This window comes from Galeopterus variegatus, unplaced genomic scaffold (assembly GCF_000696425.1).
Source record: "Galeopterus variegatus unplaced genomic scaffold, G_variegatus-3.0.2 Scaffold56, whole genome shotgun sequence".
NCBI lineage: Eukaryota > Metazoa > Chordata > Mammalia > Dermoptera > Cynocephalidae > Galeopterus > Galeopterus variegatus.
The window spans coordinates 876537-898469 of NW_007726167.1; the positions used below are offsets into that span (position 1 = coordinate 876537).

The window sequence follows — 21933 nt, forward strand, 5'->3', positions numbered from 1 at the left end:
TGCTCTGGCTTGGGTGGGGAGGGAAGAAGACGCAACAATTACAATTCCTTGAAGTTGATAGGACAAGCAAACAGATATGAGGTTCTTGGGAGGGCAGGGGGAGAGGGAGGAGGAAGGGAGGTTTCAGTAATGGACTACAATAATCAACCACATTGTATATTGACAAAATAAAATAAATTTAAAAATAAATAAATGTTTAAATATTTTTTTAAAAAAAGAATCACTGTACACTTTAGCTATTACCTGCATATCACCACTCCCCTACTCCAGCCCTATGCTACCACTAATCATTAATGTTCCTTTTCTGTTCCACGATCTAATCGTGGATACCACATTGAATTGAGTTGTCATGTTTTCTTAGTCTCCTCTGAGCTATAAATTCTTCTATCTTTCCCTGACTTTTATGTTCTAATACCTTTGAAGTGTACTGGTCAGTTCATTTAGAATACGTCTCAACTAGGGTTTCTCTAATTTTGTTGGATGATTAGATTGAGGCTATGCATTTTTGGAAGAATGCAAAAGAAGTGGTATGCCATTCTCAGTGCAACATATTAAGGTTTACATGATGTCTATATCTCTTATTTCTGATGATATTAAATTTGATCACTCATTTATAGTAGTGTCTGACAGCTTTCTCCACTGTGAATTTACTATTTTTTTATGAGCAATAAATATCTTAGAAAAGGTACTTTGAGTCTATAAAAATATGCTATTTCTCCACAAAATTTTGTCCACTAATGCTAGCATCCTTCAGGAGATCTTGCCAGTGACAATTACTACTGTGGTTTTCTAATAGTAATTTTCTATTACCTTGTTTTTATCTACACTTATTAATCATATTTTTCTGTAAGAGAGAGCTACTCTTTACTCATTTATTTATATTAGTACAAACTCATGAATATTACTTTATTCTATGGATACCAATAATACTTTTATTTACTTTATGTTTCAAATTATTCCATTTGTGGTGTAAGTCTTAAAATTAAGGCCTAATATTATGTGCTGGTGAAATCAGGAATGCCTCAAATGGCCTAACTACAATTTGTCCTCCTCATTCTGTTCCCCTGGATAAGTTTCCTAGCTAAAAAATCCTCCATATCATGGCGACAAGGCACATTTCTGTTTATCCTTGGATAGCAGGTGTTAGTTCCTTGCCAGACCATGGGGTTATTCAAAGAAGCCAATCACATACTCCGGCTGGAACCAGGGGCAATCTCACCCTCTTGATACTACAAAGCCTGACTTCCACATGCCCTGTTGGTTCACTATGTTCCCAGGTACAACACCCCTATTTCCTTGTATGGCATGTAGTTCCCTACTTGCTATGGCTGTGACTATATGTGACTAATAAATGTTGTCAATCTCATCTACCTAATGCTAGGTGTTATATTTTAAGCCATTCCCATAACCTTCCCTAATTAATGGGGTGAAGAAGAGGAGGAAAAAAACCCCAGCATCTTAAGACATTAGAAGTTGTTACTATCTGAAAATCTGCTGAACCCCTCCAAAATTCATGCTGAACTCTAATCTCCATTATGGTAGTAATAAGAAGTGAGGCCTTCAGGAGGTTATTAGGTAATGAGGGCTCTGCCCTCATGAATAAAATTGGAGACCTTAAAAAGATGCTTGAGGGATCCTTCCACCCCTTTCTACCATGGGAGAATGGAACAAAAAGGTGCTATTATTGAAGCAGAGAACAAGCCCTTACCAGACATAAGATCTGCTAGTACCTTGATCTTAGACTTCTCAACCTCCAGAACTCTGAGCAATGGATTTCTGTTGCTTATAAATTTCCCAGTCTAAGGTATTTTGTAATAGAAGCCAGAATGACCTAAGGCAGAAGTAATTTCAGATTGGCCTCACTACCCTTTTGACATGGAGAAGTGCTTTATTCTTTGGCTGTGGCAGAGAAAATACAAGATGAGCCTGGAGCATCTTGTGGTTCAAGAAAGTAAGGAAGTGATCCTTTGCATTTTACATAAGAAACATACAATCAAAGTTATTTTTGTCTCACAAACTGTTGCACAGTTTTCAGAGTTTCAGACCTAGTGATTTTGTGTTCATTGTAATTATTTTCATATTCCTTAATTAATGATGTCTCAAAAAACTTTTGTAAAAGTAATGCTAAGTCCTAGCTTCCAAGAATGTACCAGACATTTTTATTGCATGGAGCCTACTAACAATTGTGTTTACAGTACAGTATTAGGAATTTCCTGTATATAATTACCCTGACAGATGCTACTCATATGCTGTTTCCCAATGGAAAGCCAATCATGCTTTTTGGTAAGTCACATGAAGTCATATACAGTAATCCTCATTTAACCAGCTGCAGACTCCTTAATCAGCTTCACTCCTCGGAAGCAGGAACTTACAACAGGAAACAAGAGAGTCTAAACATTTCTACTTCAAAACTGTACATCTGAACCTTTCAAATAAAAGAAAGAAGCTACAAAATCACTTTAAGCAACTTGGCACTTGCTAATTGTATCCAAAAGGGCAGCAAATCATGCACAATCTTTCAGCCTTAAAGAAGTGTATATTTTGTTTATTTATTTATTTATTTATTTATTTATTTATTTATTTTAGCCTGTGGCTTCAGATGGCTGAGATGTATACTTGAAAATGAAATTACATCTTGTAAATGGATAATAGTACATTATGAGAAGTGACTATTATATACTAAAACATAACATAAAAACATTAATTTTGTTTGGGTGGTAGGGTTACTGGCATTATTTTAGTTTTAAGAATGGGCTTATATGTTTTTAAATAAATGAATGAAAAACACAAACATAGAGAAAAGTTGCTCCCTTAAAGCTGTCACCTTAAAACACACACACACACACACACACACACACACACATTTTCCAACAATTATGTTATAGCTCCAAGATTCATTTAGAACTTTTTTTGGGGGGGGAAATATCTTAAGGTAAGTTTATAAACCACAGGGGAAAAAGGTGATCACTATTATGATATGTTTAGTATGCATAAAACAAATGTACTTCACAGGGCCTGGTTTTCCAGAGCCTTGCTGTTTCAAATATTGACCTTGCAAAGGACATGAAAATTTCCCCAGGCTATATAGTCTCTGTTGTAAGATAAAGAATTGTAACACAGCAAGGTTGCTGGCTCAAAGACAGGTTACTGATTGATAGGTAAAGATACTGGAAAATTGCTGTAAGAAGAGAACGTTTGCTAAGATCAAGCTTTTCTTGTAAATTGCATTATAGAATGTTTCCTTACTGAATGTTACCAGCTTTTATTGTTAAACTTGTTAAACTGTACTTACCAAAAACCCCACCTATGTTCTCTTCCTGTAACTTCCTGGTCTGGAGAATAAATGTGGGAAGAGAACCCCAATTCGTGGTTAGTTTCCCAAATGGAAGGAATGCCTCTCTCGAGCGTTCTTGGAGACTAACCCCTTTTCAGGGCTTCTTACTGCTCATAAGAGATGGGCTTTGAGTAATCTTTGGCAGCTCTGTCACCCAGGGGAAAATGGGTGAAAAATCCGTGGGAGGCAAAGCAACAAATGGTGACCCCGATGTGACAAATTCTGGGCCCATGGATCGGAGACCAACCTGCCAGGCCTTGGAAAGGAAAAGAAAGAATACATCCACCACTCAAAGATGCCTGAAAAAAGGAAGAGGATGTCTACTCATCCTGTCAAGAGGGAAATCCCGGTAAGGGGGACTCACCCTGGTAAAGGGGATCACAGAGATGGCTTTTGATTAAGCCATTGCACGCCTGCTGCAGTGTCTAGCTAAGGCTTTGCCCAGAATTTTTGCTTTCTTACTCTCTCAATTATCTATTCTTGCGATTATGGGTAGTTTACTCTCTAAAAGGGAAATTCAACATAGTTCAGTCCTTCCGTGTCTCCTTATGGCAGTAGGTTATAAAGTAACTAACCATCATCCAACTAAATTATTATTGCTTATAGTGGTTTGGAAATTTTGTCAAATTGTTTTAAAAGTTATTCAGAACCATAAAAGGAACATATGTGTTTATGCCATTAAAGAGGATGAAAAACAATCCTCGCCTCCTCCTCCTCCTCTCCCCCCATCTTCACCTTTGGAGGCAAACAATTCATTTGTTCCCTTGATGGAGTCCTGTCTTAAAGAAGGACATAGCATGGGAGCTGATGCTCATCACATCTTTCCTGCTGTAAAAACTGAGACTCAGTCAAGACATGAAAACCTTCCATTCTCCTTGTTTGAAAGATTTAAAAGGAGCATAACAAAAAATGGTTTGCATAGTATTTTTACTAAGGAATACTTAGAAACAATTGCTAATGGGTATAATATGACCCCTTGGGATTGGAAAACACTTGTAAAAACTGTTTTAAGTCCTGCTCAATATACTGTATGGCTTCAAGAATATCGGGAAGCCTTACATGCTATTTCACTCAAAAATTTATAAGATGAGGTTCAAATTAGCATCAACATGTTACTTGACCAAACAACTAGACCAGCCATAAAGGCTTGGAATAAAATTCCTGAAACAAAATCTAAACTTCAACCTCTTGCTTCCCTTGATGCATTTTGGATACAAAGATTAGATAAGACTCAGCCACTCTTCACATTATCTGTTGAACAAAAATTAATTACAGATTCAGGGGCTGATGTTACCATAATTGCTAAAAAGGATTGGACTCCATTATGGAAAGTAATTTCTTCACCAGTTACACTTACTGGATTAGGCAAGTTCAAAATTCCTTATCAAAGTAAAAATCCCTTATTTTGTACTGGCCCTGAGGGACAAATTGCCTCCATTATGCATTATGTTCCAGATCTACCTTGAACTCTATTGAGCCGAGACCACCTCGCTCAATGGGATGTTTATAGTGGGACACCTCCTTCAAAATTTATCGTGATGGCCATGGCTACACTCCTACCATTCAAATTACAATGGACCCTGGTCCTCTGGTTTGGGTGGAACAGTGGCCTCTTAAAGGGGAGAAATTAAATCAAGCTACTTTACGTGTTAAACAACAGTGACAAATGGGAAATTTAGAGCTATCACATAGTCCCTGGAATACTCCCACTGAATCTTTTGCTATTACTAGACAGGGACCCATTAAGCCTTATATAGATTTTATTAATTGTCTTCAAGATGCTATGACTAGACATATTGACAATGCTCATGACAATCCAGAATTGCTATCACAAGTTTATTTACATTTAATCAAACAAGTTAATAATGCTGGTTTACAAGTAGCTCCAAATAAAATTCAAAAAAAGGAGCCTTGGAAATACATTGTTTTTTTTAATCACTCAGAGAAGTATACAGCCACAAAATACCTCTTTCCATATTCAGGAGCCTTTTACTCTAAATGACTTACAAAAATTACTTGGCCACAATAACTGGCTCTGCCCTTCCTTGGGTGTTCGAAATTACCAATTACAACATTTGTTTAATACCTTGAAGGGAGACCCTGATCTGTCCTCCCCTCATTACTTATCTGAAGAAGCAAAATTAGAATTAAAGCAGATTGAATCCTTTTTACATTCCAGACAATTAACACGTATTGTTAAATCTCAAGTCATTCATTTCATTATTTTAAACAACCTACATAGTCCCACAGGTTTGCTTTGCCAATTCCTTCCTCAAATAGGAGTCATTGAATGGATTTTCTTACCCCATCAACAGAAAAGGAAATTATATACTAAATTAGAACAATGTATTCATTTACTCACTAGGGGAACACACCATTGTCAAGTACTTGGTATGATCCTGATATTATTAATCCTGGTCTTCCTAAAACTGATTTTTACAGTGCCCTTGAACAATCAGAGTCTTTACAGATTGATATGGCTGATTTTGTTGGTAAGATACAATTCTCATTCCACCATGATAAAATTTTACAAGGACTCCAAATACTGCCCATACAATTAAAATCCTGTTTACCTCCTATTCCTCTCCCTCAAGTGCTAACTGTTTATCAGCGATTCTGGCAGATGAGGAGGGGGATCTGTGGCATGGTGGGAGCAGAGAATCTGGAGGCATTTTGGTGCTGTCCATCATGTGTCCAATCGGGGGGCTGGGTTGGCAGCTGCCATTGCAGCTTTGCAACATTTTTACAATCAGCCACTTAGTTTAGTAGCTGACTCTGCCTACATAGTTGGAGTCTTACAGGTAATTCAAGATGCATCTATCTATGAGGGAAATGATTTTCTTTTATTTGAAATATTTTGACATTTACAAAAACTTATTCAAAAAAGACATCATCCTTTCTATGTAACTCACATGCATTCTTATTCTTATTTCCAATTGAGAAAGAGCTGATCACTTTGTTATATATAATAATGTTTTACAGAAAGCTATTGATTCTTATCAGTTTTTTTATCAGGATGCACAAGCTGTGGCTAACATGCATCAGATCTCTTACAGGCAAGCTCAAGATATTGTTCATGCTTGTCCAAATTGTCAGAGGTTTTCTAAATCTAATTCCCCTGGAGGAGTTAGTCCTCGAGGAATAGAAGGTAATGAAATTTGGCAAATGAAAATCACTCATTATCCCACTTTTGGACATCTTAAATATTTACGTGTTACTGTTGATACTTACTCTGGTCTTATTCATGCCACTGCCCAAACAGGAGAAACTGCTAAATGTGTTAAAAAACATTGTCTTTCTGCCTTTGCTGCCATGGGGATTCCAAATCAAATTAAAACAGATAATGGACTGGCATATACCTCAAGGTCTTTCAAGTATTCTTTGACAAATGGAACATTACATATGTCACAGGAATCCCGTATAACTCCACTGACCAGGCAATTGTTGAAAGAGCCAATGGCCTTCTTAAATCTCAAATAGGTAAACAAAGGAGAGGTAATATCAATATAGGGCTGGCCTCTCATGAACAGGTCTTTAAAGCTCTGTTTACACTAAATTTTTTTAATTGTAACTCCCCAAAATTAATGGCCACAGAATGACACTTCTACCTCCTAAAAAGAGACCCAGACCCTTGGTTTTATTCCACCACCTGATGACGGGACCACAATTGTTGGGACCTATTGAATTGTTAACATGGGAGAGAGGGTATGCATCTGTTCTCTCACCCACAGGCCCACTATAGATTCCTGCTAAGGCTGTTAAACCTTATGTGGAACCCCAAACCAGAGGAGGAATTGAATCTGATCCCAAAATCTCAACACCTCGCCATCACACCTCAATCCATCTCATCAGGGATGGTACACATCAGACCACTAATAATGAAAATAATGACAAAAAGCTCCAAATTGACCTGGGGTAAATTAAAAAACTTCAACAGTCAAATAGCTTTCAATAGCTCAGCCCTTAAGCTTAGTATCTCATTTGAGAAACAAAAACTAACCTAAAATCTACATGTTTAACTCAATGGTCTCAAATTTTCTGGCTTCCACTTGGTTATCTTAAACAGACTTCTAAATTCTCTTCTAGTCTCATCTATGTATTTCTTCACAAAATCCTATGGTAGAATCCGATGCTATTTTCTTAAAAGGAAGAAAGTTTTCTCTGCACCTTCTTGAAAAGGCTTGCATACTTTGCTGTACAATGTAAATTTGTTATCTTGCTTTCTGAGCAGGGTGAGGCCTCACCAATAAGTCTTTTTAAAAAACCCACAATTTAAACCTGACTGTCCTTTTTACTACTGAGCTTTTTTTTACATTTTGAACAAAACCTATAAGATCCTTATTTATTCTTGTTGTTTATGTCTGCATATATGCATATGTAAAATGCATGTTATGTCTACATGTTCATGTCTATATGTGTTTGTGTGCCTTCATGGTACCAAATTAGCTTATAATTAATGCATGCTCATTAAATAAATAAGTAAATTTTTCAAGTTCACATGACTTAAATTTTCAAAAGTTTTGACAAAATAAATATATTTTCAATATTTGATTTAAACCTTTTACAAAAATCTGTCTCTAGGTCAATATGTCTCCTCATTATCTCAGCTCTGTTTCCTGGCCATGCTGGGGGAATACAACACAATAATACAATAATAGTTGGGGACCTGAACACACCTCTCTCACATTGGACAGATCAACTAGGCAACAAATCAACATAGGAACACAGGATTTAACTACACTTTAGACCAATCAGACTTGGCAGATATCTACAGGACTTTTCTTCCAACAACTACAAAACATACATTCTTCTCATTAGCACATGGGACATTCTCCAAGATGGAGCACATGTTAGGACACAAATCAAATCTCAACAAATTTTGAAAAAATGAAATCTTTTCAAGTATCTTTTCAGACCTCAGTGAATTAAATGTAGATAGGAATAACAAGCAAAGCTCTGGAAACTATATAAATACATGGAAATTAAACAACATGCTTCAAAACGACCTATGGGTCCAAGAACAAATTAAACAGGAAATCAAAAAATTTCTTGAAATGAAAAAAATAAAGACACATCATAACAAAACATATGGGATACAGCAAAAGTAGTACTAAGAGAGAATTTTTTTACGATAAAAGTTAACATCAAAAGAATAGACAGATTTCAAATAAATAACCTAATACTGCACCTCAAAGAACTAAAATAAAACGAACAATCCAGTCCCCAAATTAGGAGATGGAAAGAAATAATTAATGTCAGAGCAGAATTAAGTGAAATAGAGACCCAATAAAGATACAAAAGATCAATGAATCAAAAGAATATTTTTTTGAGAAGGTAAATAAAATAGGCAAACTATTAGCTAGGTTAACTAGTAAAAGGAGGGAGAAAACCTAAATAACGAAAATCAGAAATGAAAGAGGAAACATGACAACTGATACTGCAGAAATACAAAGAATCATTGGAGACTATTATAAACAAATATAGGCCAACAAATATGAAAACCTGGAGGAAATGGTTAAATTTCTAAACACATACATACTACCAAGACTGATCCAAGAAGATACAGAAAACCTGAACACTCCAATTACAAGCAATGAGACTGAAGAAGTATTTTTTAATAATTTTTTTTATTTTTTAATTTATCAATATACAGTATAGTTGATTTTCATGTCCGTTTATCAATTCCTCCTTTTTCCCCTCCATCTTCCCCCTGTCCCCCCCCCAACATCATATCTGTTCCTTTACCTTAACAAGTCCAAGGAATTTTTGTGATTGCTATATTTCCCCCCTCATTTATTTGTTTATATATATATATATTTTTTATTAGCTCTGACATATTAGTGAGAGCATGCAGTATTTCTCTTCCTGTGCCTGACTTGTTTCACTTAATATAATTTTCTCTAAGTCCATCCATGTTGCTGCAAATGGTAGTATTTCATTCTTTTTTATAGCAGAGTAGTATTCCATTGTGTAGATTTACTACAATTTCCTTATCCACTCGTCCAATGATGAGTATTTAGGCTGGTTCCAACTCTTGGCTATTGTAAACAGTGCTTCAAAGAATAAGGGAGTACAAGTGTCTCTTCAACATGCTTATTTCCATTTCTTTGGGTATATACCCAGCAGTGGGATTGCTGGGTCATATGGTAGATCTATCTGTAATTGTTTGAGGAACCTCAATAACACTTTCCATAAAGGCTGCACCATTTTGCAGTCCCACCAACAGTGTAGGAGGGTTCCCTTTTCTCGACATCCTTGCCAGTATTTATTATTCTCAGTCATTTGGATATTAGCCATCCTAACTGGAGTGAGATAATATCTCAAAGTGGTTTTAATTTACATTCCCTTAATGCTGAGTGATGTTGAGAGTAATCAGCAGTCTCTCATAAAAGAAAAGCCAAGAATCAGATAGCTTTACTGCTGAATTCCACCAAACCTTCAAAGAGGAATCAATACCAATTCTCTTCAAACTATTCCAAAAATTTGAAACAGAGTTCATTCTCCCAAATTCATTCTATGAGGCCAGGACACCCTGATGCTAAAACCTGACAAAGATACAACAAATAAAGAAAACCACTTGCCAATATCTTTGATGAACATAGACACAAAAATCCTTAACAAAATATTAGCAAACAGAGTACAACAGCACATCAAAAAGATTACACACTGACCAAGTGGGATTCATCCCAGGGGTGCAAGGATGGTTCAACATATGCAAGTCAATAAATGTGATACACCACATCAGCAAATTCAAGAACAAAACCAAATGATTATTTCAATAGATGCAGAAAAAGCATTTGACAAAATTTAACATCTCTTCAAGTTAAAGGCTCTCAGCAAATTAGGTATAGAAGGAAAATATCTCAACCCAATAAAATATATATATGACAAACACATTGAAAATATCATTCTGAATGGGGAAATGCTGAAAGCATTTTCCTTAAGAATTGGAACAAGACAGGGATGCTCACTCTCATCACTCCTATTTGAAATAGTATTGGAAGTACTAGCCAGAACAATCAGGTAAGAGAAAGAAATGAAGGGCACACATGTTGGAAAAGATGAAGTCAAACTCTTCCTGTTCGCAGCTGACATGATCCTATGTAGAGAAAAACCTAAAGACTCTACCAATAAACATTTAGAGCTAATAAACAACTTCAGTAAAGCTGCAGGATACAAAACCAACACACAAAATTTAGTAGCATTTTTGTATTCCAAAAATGAACTAGCAGAAAATGAAATTAAGAAAGCAAGCCTATTTACAATAGTCATCCAATAATAACAATAATAATAATAGTAGTCGTAGTCATAGTAATAACAATAATAATAAAAATGACAACAGCAATAGTAATAAAAATAAAATAAAATACCTAGGAATCATTTTAAGCAGGGAGGTGAAAGATCTCAACAACGAGAACTACAGATCACTGCTGAAAGAAAAATAAAAATCCTAACATTCATGTGGAGCAACAAAAGACCACAAATAACCAAAGTAATCCTGAGCAGCAAAAATAAATAAAGCCAGAGGTGTTCCACTACCTGATGTCAAATTATATTACAAAATTATAGTAACCAAATTAGCATGATTCTGTCATAGAAACAGGTACTCAGACCAATGAAACAGAATAGAGAACCCAGATCACCCCCATACTTACAATCAACTGATCTTCAATGAAGGCACCAGGAACACGTAATGGGAAAAAGACTGCCTCTTCAATAAATGGTTCTGGGAAAATTGGACATCCATATGCAGAAGAATGAAACTAGACCTTCACCTCTCACTGTATACCAAAATCAACTCAAAATGTATTAAAGATGTAAATATAAGACATGAAACTATAGAACTCCTACAAGAAAACATAGGGAAGCACTTCAGGAAGTAGGTCTGGGCAAAGACTAAAGTTCTCAAAAAACCCCAAAAGCACAGGCAGTGAAAGAAAAAGTCCAATTTGTTTATATTTTCTTCTTTTACCTGCACCTTTGGTGTCATATCCAAAAATTCACTGACTAATCCACCATTATGGATCGTTTGCCCAATATTTTCTTCTACGAATTTTATACTTCTGGTTATACTTTTAGGTATTTAGGTTGTACACTTAGTTATTTGATCCACTTAGAATTAATTTTTTATTGTGTTAGATAAGGATCCAACTTATTCTTTTGCATGTGGATATATACTCTCCCCAGCATCATTTTTTGAGAAGATTATATTTTCACTATTGATTGGCTTTGGCACAATTGTCAAAAATCATTTGGCCATATATGAGAGGTTTCTTTTTGGGATATTTATTCGATCGTTGCTCTGTTTTTATGACTACCACACAATTTTGATTATTGTAGCTTTGTATTAAGTTTTGAAATTAGGAAGTGTTCATTCTCCACCATCGTTCCTCCTTTTAAAGATTGTTTTGGCTATTTAGGGTCCCTTGAGAGTCTACATGATTTTAGGTTTGATTCTTCTATTTCTGTGAAAAATGTCACTGGGATTTTAATAGGGATTGCATTGAATCTGTAGGTTGCTTTGGGTAGTATTGACATCTTAACAATATTAAATCTTCTAATCCATGAACAAGAGACATGTATGCATTTATTTATGACATCTTTAATTTCTTGCAGCAAAGTTTTATATTTTTCAATGTACAGATCTTTTACCTCCTTGGTTAAATTTATTCCTAAGTATTTTATTCTTTATTTGCTATTGTAAATAAGATTGTTTTTGTAATCTCCATTTTAGATTTTTTATTGTTACTGTATAGAGATGCAACTAATTTGGAAGGCTTAATTTTGTATCCTGCTCCTTTCCTGAATTCATGTATTAGTTATAATAGTTTTTTTGTTGAATCATTAGGATTTCTGCATATAATATCATATCATCTGTACGGAAATCCTTACTTCTTTATTTCTTTTCAATTTTAATGCCTTTTCTTAATCTCACCTAGTTTCTCAGGCTATAATGCACAGTAGTATGTTGAATAATAGTGGTGTAAGTGAGCATCCCGTTTTGTTCTTGATGATCTTAGAGGAAAAGCTTTCAGTCTTTCTTCATTGAGTATGATGTTCGTTGTGGGTTTTTTATGTATTGGTTTTACCATATTGAGGTAGTTTTCTTTTATTCTTAGTTTGATGAGTGTTTTTATAATAAAAGGATGTTGAATTTTTTCAAATGCCTTTTATTTGTTAGCACGCAATTTTTCATACTATTCTTTTCTAAACCTTTTTATTTCTGTAGAATCAGTAGAAATGTTCCCACTTTCATTTCTATTTTAGTAATTAGAGTCTTCTCACTTTTTTCTTAGTCTACCTTCCTAAGAGTTTGTCAATTTTGTTGATCTTTTTGAAAAATAAACTTCTGTTTCCATTGATTTTTTCTATTGTTTCCCTATTCTCTATTCCTTTTATCTCAGCTGTAATCTTATTATTTTTCCTTCTGCTTGCTTTGGGTTTAGTCTGCTCTTCTTTTTCCAGTTCCTTAAGTTGTGTAGTCCAGTTGCTGAACTGAGAACATTCTTGTTTTTTAATGCAAGCATATATAGATATAAATTTCCCAATTAGTAATGCTTTTACTGCATTCCACAAGTTTGGGGATGATGTGTTTTTATCTTCATTATTCTGTACGTATTTTTTAGTTTCCTTTGAAATTTCTTATTTGATACATTTGTTGTTTATACAATAGCCTATTTTAAGTTGATAACAAATTAACTTTGACTACATAAGATAACTTTACAATTTTACTTCCCTCACACATATTAAGTTTTTGATGTTACTGTCTACATTTTTATAAGATAACTTTACAATTTTACTTCCCTCACACATATTAAGTTTTTGATGTTACTGTTTACATTTTTATAAGATAACTTTACAATTTTACTTCCCTCACACATATTAAGTTTTTGATGTTACTGTCTACATTTTTATAAGATAACTTTACAATTTTACTTCCCTCACACATATTAAGTTTTTGATGTTACTGTTTACATTTTTATATCGCATATACACTAGTAAATTATTGTAACTAAAGTCATTTTTAATAATTTTGTCTTTAAACCTTTATACTACATTTAAGTGATTTACACACCACCATCATAATATTATAGTATTCTGCTTTTAACTATTTACCTTTACCAGTAAGATTTATACTTTCATATGTTTTCATATTACTAATTCACATCCTTTCATTTCAGCTTTAAAATTCCCATTAGTATCTCTTGTAAGGAAAGACTAATGGTTATAAACTCCCTCAGCTCTTATTTGTTTGGGAAAGGCTTTATTCTTAATTTCTAAAAGACAGGTTTGCAGGTTGAAGTATTATTGGCTTGCAGTTTTTTCTTTCAGCATTTTGAAAATATATCATTCTACTCTCTTCTGGCCTGCTCATTTCTTTTTTTTTTTTTTTTTTTTCCTTTTTTGTCTTTTTTCATGACCGGCAATGGATCGCAACCCTCAGTGTTGCGCCCGTACCGGACCAGGACCGGCAACGGGATCGCAACCCTCGGTGTTGCCCCCGCCCCTTGCTCAGCCAGTGAGCGGCCGGTCTGTACGTGGGATCCGAACCCTTGGCGGGAGCGCCGCTGCACTTCCCAAGCGGCGCACTGTAGGAGTGCGCCACCGGGCCGGCCCTGGCCTGCTCATTTCTGCTGAGAATTCCACTGATAGACTTATGGATGATCCCTCATATATGATAAATTTATTTTCTCTTGCTGTTTTTAAAATTCGTTGTCTTTGATTTTTGACAATTTTATTATAATGTGCGTAGGTAAAGTTTTCTTTAGGTTTACTCTGTGTGAGGATCTATTAGCTTCATGTACTTGCATGTCCATATCTCTCCTTAGATTTGAAAAGCTTTCAGCCATTATTTTGTTAAGTAGACTTTCTGTCCTTTTCTTTCTCTCTTCTCCTTCTTAAATTCCCATAATGCAACATTGTTTTGCTTGACATTGCCCCAGAATACACATAGGCTTTATTTACTCTTTTCATTCTTTTTTCTTATTTCTCCTTGGACAATAATTTCAAATGACTTGTGTTTGACCTCACAGATTCTTCTTGATAAAGTCTGCTGATAATGATCTCTGCTGCATTTTTCATTTCACTTATTATATTCTTCAGCTACAGAATTTATATTTGGTTCCTTTTTGTACAATATGTGTGTCTCTGTAGAACTTCTTGTTTTGTCCATGTATTGTTTTCCTGATTTTGTTGAATTGTACCTCTGTGCTCCTGTAGCTCACTGAACTTCCTTAAAACAATTATTTTAATTTTTTATCTGGCAACTTGTAGATTGTTATTTCTTTCAATTTGGTTAGTGCAAAACTATTGTGTTATTTTGGTGGTGTCATGTGTCCTTGACTTTTTGTATTTTTTGTAGTCCTTGTCTTGATATCTGCTTATTTAATGGAGCAGTTACCTCTTCCAGACTTTACAGACTGTGTTTTGGGGGAAAAGCGTCTTTCCTACAGGTGGATGTGAAGATTCCAGCTGAGTGAGATGTGGCCATTCTGGCTCCAGGGAAGCCCAGAATCATAGTCTACCAGCCGAGGTATGTGTCAGCAAAGATTGCAGGCGTCCTCAAGTTCCGAAGCATTGGTGAGGGCTGTTTGGGTCTTCAGTGGCAAAGAACTAGAATTCTTGGGACCTCCTGATCTTTTTTCTCTCATTGCAAATGCCATGGGTCAGCAGATCCTCTTGGTGCTGGGTCTGAATTATGGCCCCTCTCACAGTGGTGGCGTTACTGATATCTAATGCACAGGCACCCAAGAATTGGAGTGTGAAGAACTGGAGTGTGAAGCACAGGCATTCATGGAGTGATAGTGGCTTCAGGATCCAAGGTGCTGATTATCCCACAGCAGTGGTTGCTCTGGTGCCTGAGATATGAGTGCATGCTGAGTGGACACATAGCCAGGGTGTAGAGTTGGGTCTGTGCAAAGAGACAGTAGGTCTGAAGTCTGGGGTGCTGGCTAGCCTGCAGAAGCCATGGTGCTGGTGCCTGAGGCATGGGCACACACAGAGCAGCCACAGATATGGGTTCTGGGTCATCACAAATATTGGAGCAACAGCAGCTCCATGGTCCAGGGAGATGGCTAGCTTGCAGTGGTGATGGCTCCAATGTTTGAAATGTGGACATACACTGAGCATCCCTGAAGGTGGGTCTGGATAGCAAAACTGTGCAGAGTGGCTACATAGCTGGGGTCTGGTGTGCATTTGTGTGAAGAATGGCTGAAGAGCCAGGATCTGAAGTGCAGAAGCACATGAAGCAGCTGGGGTTCTGGGAACTAGTGTGTACCTGGGGTTGGGGGCAGTGGAAACCCTGGTCCTGGAGCAGTGCAACAGCAGCAGGGTTTGGGGGAGCAGGGCTGCAGCAGTGTCTCTCTTACCAGGGGTCCATGGCAGCAATGTCTGCTGTTTTCCTCAGTGGCAAAAGTTTCTGGTGCCCTCTGTGAAGCAGGCCATTAGGGCTAACCTCAATGAACTCTATGGGGTTCTTCACTATGAAAGCTGTAGTGAGTCATGGCTGTTGTAAGAGCAGTGAAAATCCTCAGCAACAAAGGCTGCTGGAGTCCTCCACAGAGCAGGCTACTGGGGACCATGATGGCACCTGATGTGTGGCTGATACAGATAGCTCACACCCTTCTTTGTTTCTAACTGTTCTCCAGACATCTCTGCTAAGCTGATGTCCCAAGTGACTCTTTCTGTGCAGTTATCTTCCTTTATTTTTGCTTCACTGTCTTGTTGTAGGTTCTTAATTGGACACTTGAACCTTCCCAGGGTTGTTTTTGTTTGTGGATAGCTAACTGATTTTTTGTAGAGGAAAGAAGACTGGCATCTCCTATTCCACCATCTTTCTGACATTACTCTTCTCTGTATATCTCAAATTTTATTTTCTTATAACTCTTGGATTCATTGTGAACCACAATTATCTATGCTACACTGACCACACATGTACCATATATTTAATATATACTAGGTCTTTTGTGTCCAAAGGATAAGTCCCTGTTCTCAAGGAACTTGCAGTCTATTATGGAAGGTATTTAAGTAAACAATTTACAATACAGTGCAGCAATAGAAATATGCACAAGTAACAGAGGCAGCACAGGGAAATGATCATTTATCCCTATGGTTGGAGGTACTTAAAAATTGAATGAAAAGCTATTGGATCTTGGTAGATGAAGTTGGAGCTACGCAGGCAAAATGGTGTAGAAACAACATTCCAGAGAGGAGAAACAACATGTAAAAAGATACAGGATTGTGTCTTTAATACCGTGTGTGCAGAAAATTATAAGCATTCTGATATCTATGGAAAATAAAGTTCATAAGTGAGGAGAATTTTAGAAGGGCAAAAACCTGAAGATATTTGTGGGGTCAGATTACATAGTATCTGCTAAGATCATTGCATTCTTTCCTATAGGTAATGGAGAGCCATCGAAGTGTTCGAGTATGGGAGTGACATGTTCAGATTTGCTTTAAGAAAGATTAGGGTGGAAGATAGAAAGGGCCAGGTTGACAAGACAGAGGGATCAGGAGAGAGATGAACGAGGAAGCGTGATGAATGAGGGAGCATAATGTTGAATATTTTTCACAATTAATATCGACTCTTTTCATTTCACATGAATTTGAGGAAAAACTGAGTCCCTGTCCCAGTTTCCCTCTTTCCACTTTTGTGCCAACTTTTATACGTATACAAAAGAACAAAATCCAGCTTTCTCCTTCTCCATGTCCAGGCATCTACTTTTCTGTCGGTTGCTCTCTGGCATTTATGGCATCACACTAGTTAAACTTCCATCCATCCCATAAGCTCAGTAGGGAGAAACCAAGCAAACCAAGGCTGCATTTGGTTAGTCGGGATTGCAATATGATATTTTTAATACAAAAGTAATATACTACTCTTTTGACTCTATTGCATTCTTTATATTATCTTCATTTTGAAAAGTTTTACTTTTAGAGATTCTTCTTTTTTTCTCCTTCTAGGTCTCACCCCACAGATGCAGACAGCTTGCAGTTAGAAACAAGCACAGCTGAAGTCTCCAAATACAGGGGTTCCCTGAAGATATGCTGAGGCTTTACATCACTTTGGGAACCAAACATTAAGGTTATGTGAAAATATGAAGCTCTCTGCGAATTTAATCCAAGCTGTCTTCAGTCCTATGGCTGTTAAAACACTTGCCATAAATTTTCTAGGTTTAAAATAGTTTTTTTTTCTTTTTTTTTTAACCTAACAGGAGTTGGCAATCTCCCTCTACCTCTGCCTGCACCCAACTATTATCCCACCATCAGGTCTAAATGGCACCAAGAATGATTTTCTTGGGCGCAGATTCTACTGCTGCATCCATGAGAGTTAGCAAACAGGAAACCTCAACTTTTGTTTTTACGTGTTAGAAGTGCTTAGTTTTTTTTTTTTTTTTAAATAAGAATAACTACATAAGGGATTTATTGGTATATACATCAGTTCTGCCTCACAATCACTTCTGTCCCGTTCTAATTTCATTCCTACTCTACACACACACACACACACACACACACACACACAAACATTCAGCTCTTCCCACATTCCCTTCTAAGAATATCTTCTCTACTCTGGTCATCCAACAAGGCTAAAAGTGGGTCCTCCCTCATCTATAAACCAACTTTGGAAAAACAAACCCACTTCAATTTCAACCAAAGCTTTAGAGCATATTCCATTTAATATAAACTGAGCCTACCAGCATCTTACTATGTGCCAGGAGCTACCTTAGGCATTTGAAAATATTTATTCTCACTTAATCCTCAAAATAACCCTGTAAGGAAGATGCTATTATGATACCCATCTTTCAGTTGAATAAATTATTTTCCTTTTTAACAAAGGAAGAAATTAGGAGACATTAATTTGACTTCCATCATATATGCCATGATACTAATTATGTGAGTGTGTGTGCGTGCTTGTGTGTGTGTGTGTGTGTGTGTGTGTGTATACTACTTGTTCTATGTTTTTCGCTCTTTTACTGCCTGCTCTGGGTTTAATTAAGCATTTTCATGAGTCCACTTTATTTCCACTAATTATGTATTACTCATACTTCTTTTTCTAATACTTTTATTACTAAAAGAAGGGACTACTATAGGCTCCTTTAAGAATGTCCTGTTTCTCCCTACAAGCATCTGTTTTTTGTAGATTTTTAGTTACTTGTTTGTCCTGAAAACTTACTTCTATGAAAGGTTCAGGAAGTTTTATTAATTTGCATTTTTTCTAAACTTCTTTCTTGATTTTGGAATAGGAGAAATGCCTATTTAGGCTCTTTGTATCTCTGAGAAAAAGTGGAAGTCACAATACATTTTTTAATAACTGTATTTCTCATGACTGGCAGGTCAGGTCAGTTGGTTAGAGTGCAGCCTTATAACAACAAGGTCATGGGTTCAAATCCCCATACCAGCCAGGTGCCCCCCATATGTATTTCCTACTTAAATGTACATTTGTATGAAAAATAATCAAAACTATTTGGCAAATATGAACTCTGAACTTTTAAATTTTTTTTCTTTTTAACATTTTAAAAATCTTTTTATTTCCTTTGTTTAAAATACACTTAGTGGGTACTTATTCTGTACTAAACACAGTGTCAAGGTTTATACGAAGATACTGAAGTTGTTAAACTAGAAGAATGTATATACCTCATGCTACTGTCAAAATTGATGTCTATTTTATGAAGGTGTTAATAAATGCCTATATGATTTTGACCACATTTTAAATTTTGCTTCATATTTAAAAAAAAAAAATACCAATTTACCAAGCTATTATTAATCATACCCTTTGATATATACTTACACATAATAAATATACACAATGAATAAGACAAATAAATGAGATACTACTGGTATACTTCCTGAAGGCCAGTCCCTAATACAGTGAATATTGTACCAGTGAACTCCCTAGAGTTCTCAGTTATGAGAATTCTCTACAAAGCCAACCAGACTCTCCGTGCTGATTTCTTGCTCACTTTATCAAAAATTTTAAACTTCCTTCATAGAACGTCCTTCCTTTTCCTTCCTGTAAGGACCAGTGCAAATGCTAACTTTTCCATAAACTTGTTCTCATAATTCCATTTCCAATAAACTGATCCTTCCCTTGTACTCTTTTTTTTTTTGGAAATTTTTATTTTATTTTTTTTACATTTTTTTAAAGATAATATATTACACATATATGGGGGGTACAAAGTTGACTTTCAGTAGTTGTGTACAACATGTGATGGTCAGATAAGGATAGCTAGCTTATTCGTTTTTAACAGTACATAATTATTCTTTGTGTCCTTTAACCAATTTCTAGTTAACCTCCCTCCTTCTCCCCCTACCCTCTCCTTTTCCACCTCTAGTCACCACAGTTCTTTTCTCTTCTTCTTAAAGTTCAAAATATTATTGCAATAGTTGTTTCTTCCCCCCCCCTCTCTGTCTCTCTCTCTCTGTCTGTCTCTCTCTCTCTCTCTCTCTTTCTCTTTATTATTTATTTGTTTCTTTATGGATTCAGTTACCACTATGAATGAGGACATGAGGTATTTCTCTTTCTGCACCTGGGTTGTTTCACTTAGAAAAATTTTCTCCAGGACCATCCATGTTGCTGCAAAGTGCAGAATTTCATTTTGTTTTTTATGGCTGAATAGTATTTCATTGTGTATATCTACCACATCTTTCCTTAGCCAGTCATCCATTGATGGACATTTAGGTTGGTCCGATAGTTATCTATGGTAAATAGAGCTGCAATAAACATGGGAGTGCAGGTATCTCCTCGACATGATGATTTCCAACCCTCTGGATATATACCTAGAAAAGGGACTGTTAGATCTTGTGCAAGATCTACCTGTAGTTGTTTGAGAAAACTCCATACTGTTTTCCATGTGGTTGTACTAATTTGCAGTCCCACCAACAGTGTAGGAGTGTTCCCTCCTCTCCACATCCTCACCAGCATTTGTTATTCTCAGTCTTTTTGATAATAGCCAGTCTAACTGGGGTGAGATGATATCTCAAAGTAGTTTTGATTTGTATTTTCCTGGTGATTAGTGATGTTGAGTATTTTTTCATGGACCCGTTGGCTGTTTGTATGTCTTCCTTTGAAAAATGTCTACTCAGCTCCTTTGACCATTTTTTAATGTGGTTATTTGTTTCTTTAGTGTGTAATTGCTTGAGTTCCTTCTATTCTCTGGATATTAATCCCTTGTTGGATGGAAACTTCGCAAATATTTTCTCCCACTCTGTAGGCTGTCATTTTACTCTGTTGTTTGTTTCCTTTGCTGTCCAGAAGCTTTTTAGTTTGATATAATCCTATTTGTTTATTTTTTGTTGCATTGTCTGTGCTTTTGGGGTCTATTTCATAAAGTCTTTGCCCAGTTCTACATCCTATAGTGTCTCCCCTATGTTTTATTCTAGGACTTTAAAAGTTTCAGGTCTTATATTTTAGTCTTTAATCCATTTTGAGTTGATTTTGATATATGGTAATAGGGACAGATCAAGTTTCATTTTTCTACATATTGATATACAGTTTTCCTAGCACCATTTATTCAAGAGGCTCTCCTTTCCCCATTGTATGTTCTTGGTGCCCTTGCCCAAGATCAGTTGGCTGTATGTAGGTTGATTTCTGGGTTCTCTATTCCATTCATCCATGTATCTATTTTTATGCCAGTACTGTGCTGTTTTGGTTACTATAGGAGATAAACAAAATAGCAAAACCAATAGCCAGACTAATTAAAGAGAGAGAGAAAGAGAGAGAGAGAGAGAAGATGCAAATAACAAAAATCAGGAATGAAAAGGGAAACATTACAACCAATACTGCAGAAATACAAAGAATCATTAGAGACTATTATAAACAACACTATGCCAAGAAATATGAAAACATGGAGGAAAAATAAATTTATTGATCCATATAAACTACCAAGATTGAACCAAGAGAAATAGAAAACCTGGACAGACCAATAATAAGCAACAAACTGAAGCAGTTATCAGTAGTCTGCCAGCAAAGAAAAGCCCAGGACCGAATGGCTTTACTGCTGAATTCTACCAAATCTTTACAGAGGAATTAATACCAATTCTCCTTAAAGTATTAATAAAATTGAAACAGAGACCACTCTTCCAAACTCATTCTATGAGACCAGGATAACCCTGATACCAAAAATCAGACAAAGACACAACAACAACAAATCTATAGGCCAATTTATTTGATAAACTTAGATGCAAAAAATTCTCAACAAAATATTAGCAAACAGAATACAGCAACACACCCCTAGGATGTGAGATGATCATATGATTTTTGTCCAATTAATGTGATACACCCCATCAACAAAATCAGGAACAAAAACCATGTGATCATCTCAATACATGCAGAAAAAGTATTTGACAAAATTCAATATCGCTTCATTATAAAGACTCTCAGCAAATTATGTATTGAAGGAAGGTATACCAACATAATAAAAGCCATATAGAACAAACCCACTGCCAACATCATACTGAATTGGGACAAGCTGGAATCTTTTCCTTTAAAATCAGAAGTAAGACAAAGATGCCCATTCTTACACTCCTATTTAATATAGTATTGGAAGTACTTGCCACAAAAATTTGACAAGAGAAAGAAATAAAGGGTATTCAAATAGGAAAAG

The 21933-nt window shown here is 36.0% G+C and overlaps 1 protein-coding gene across 1 annotated transcript in view; it reads left to right on the plus strand.

The window, feature by feature from the left end:
* The first annotated feature begins 6370 nt into the window (after nucleotides 1-6370).
* LOC103592023 (elongation factor 1-alpha 1-like) overlaps nucleotides 6371-21933 on the plus strand; it is a 90508-nt gene continuing 74945 nt past the window's right edge. Inside the window, 1 exon segment of the mRNA XM_008574611.1 lies at nucleotides 6371-6482. Within this exon segment, the coding sequence (XP_008572833.1) occupies nucleotides 6371-6482 (112 nt within the window).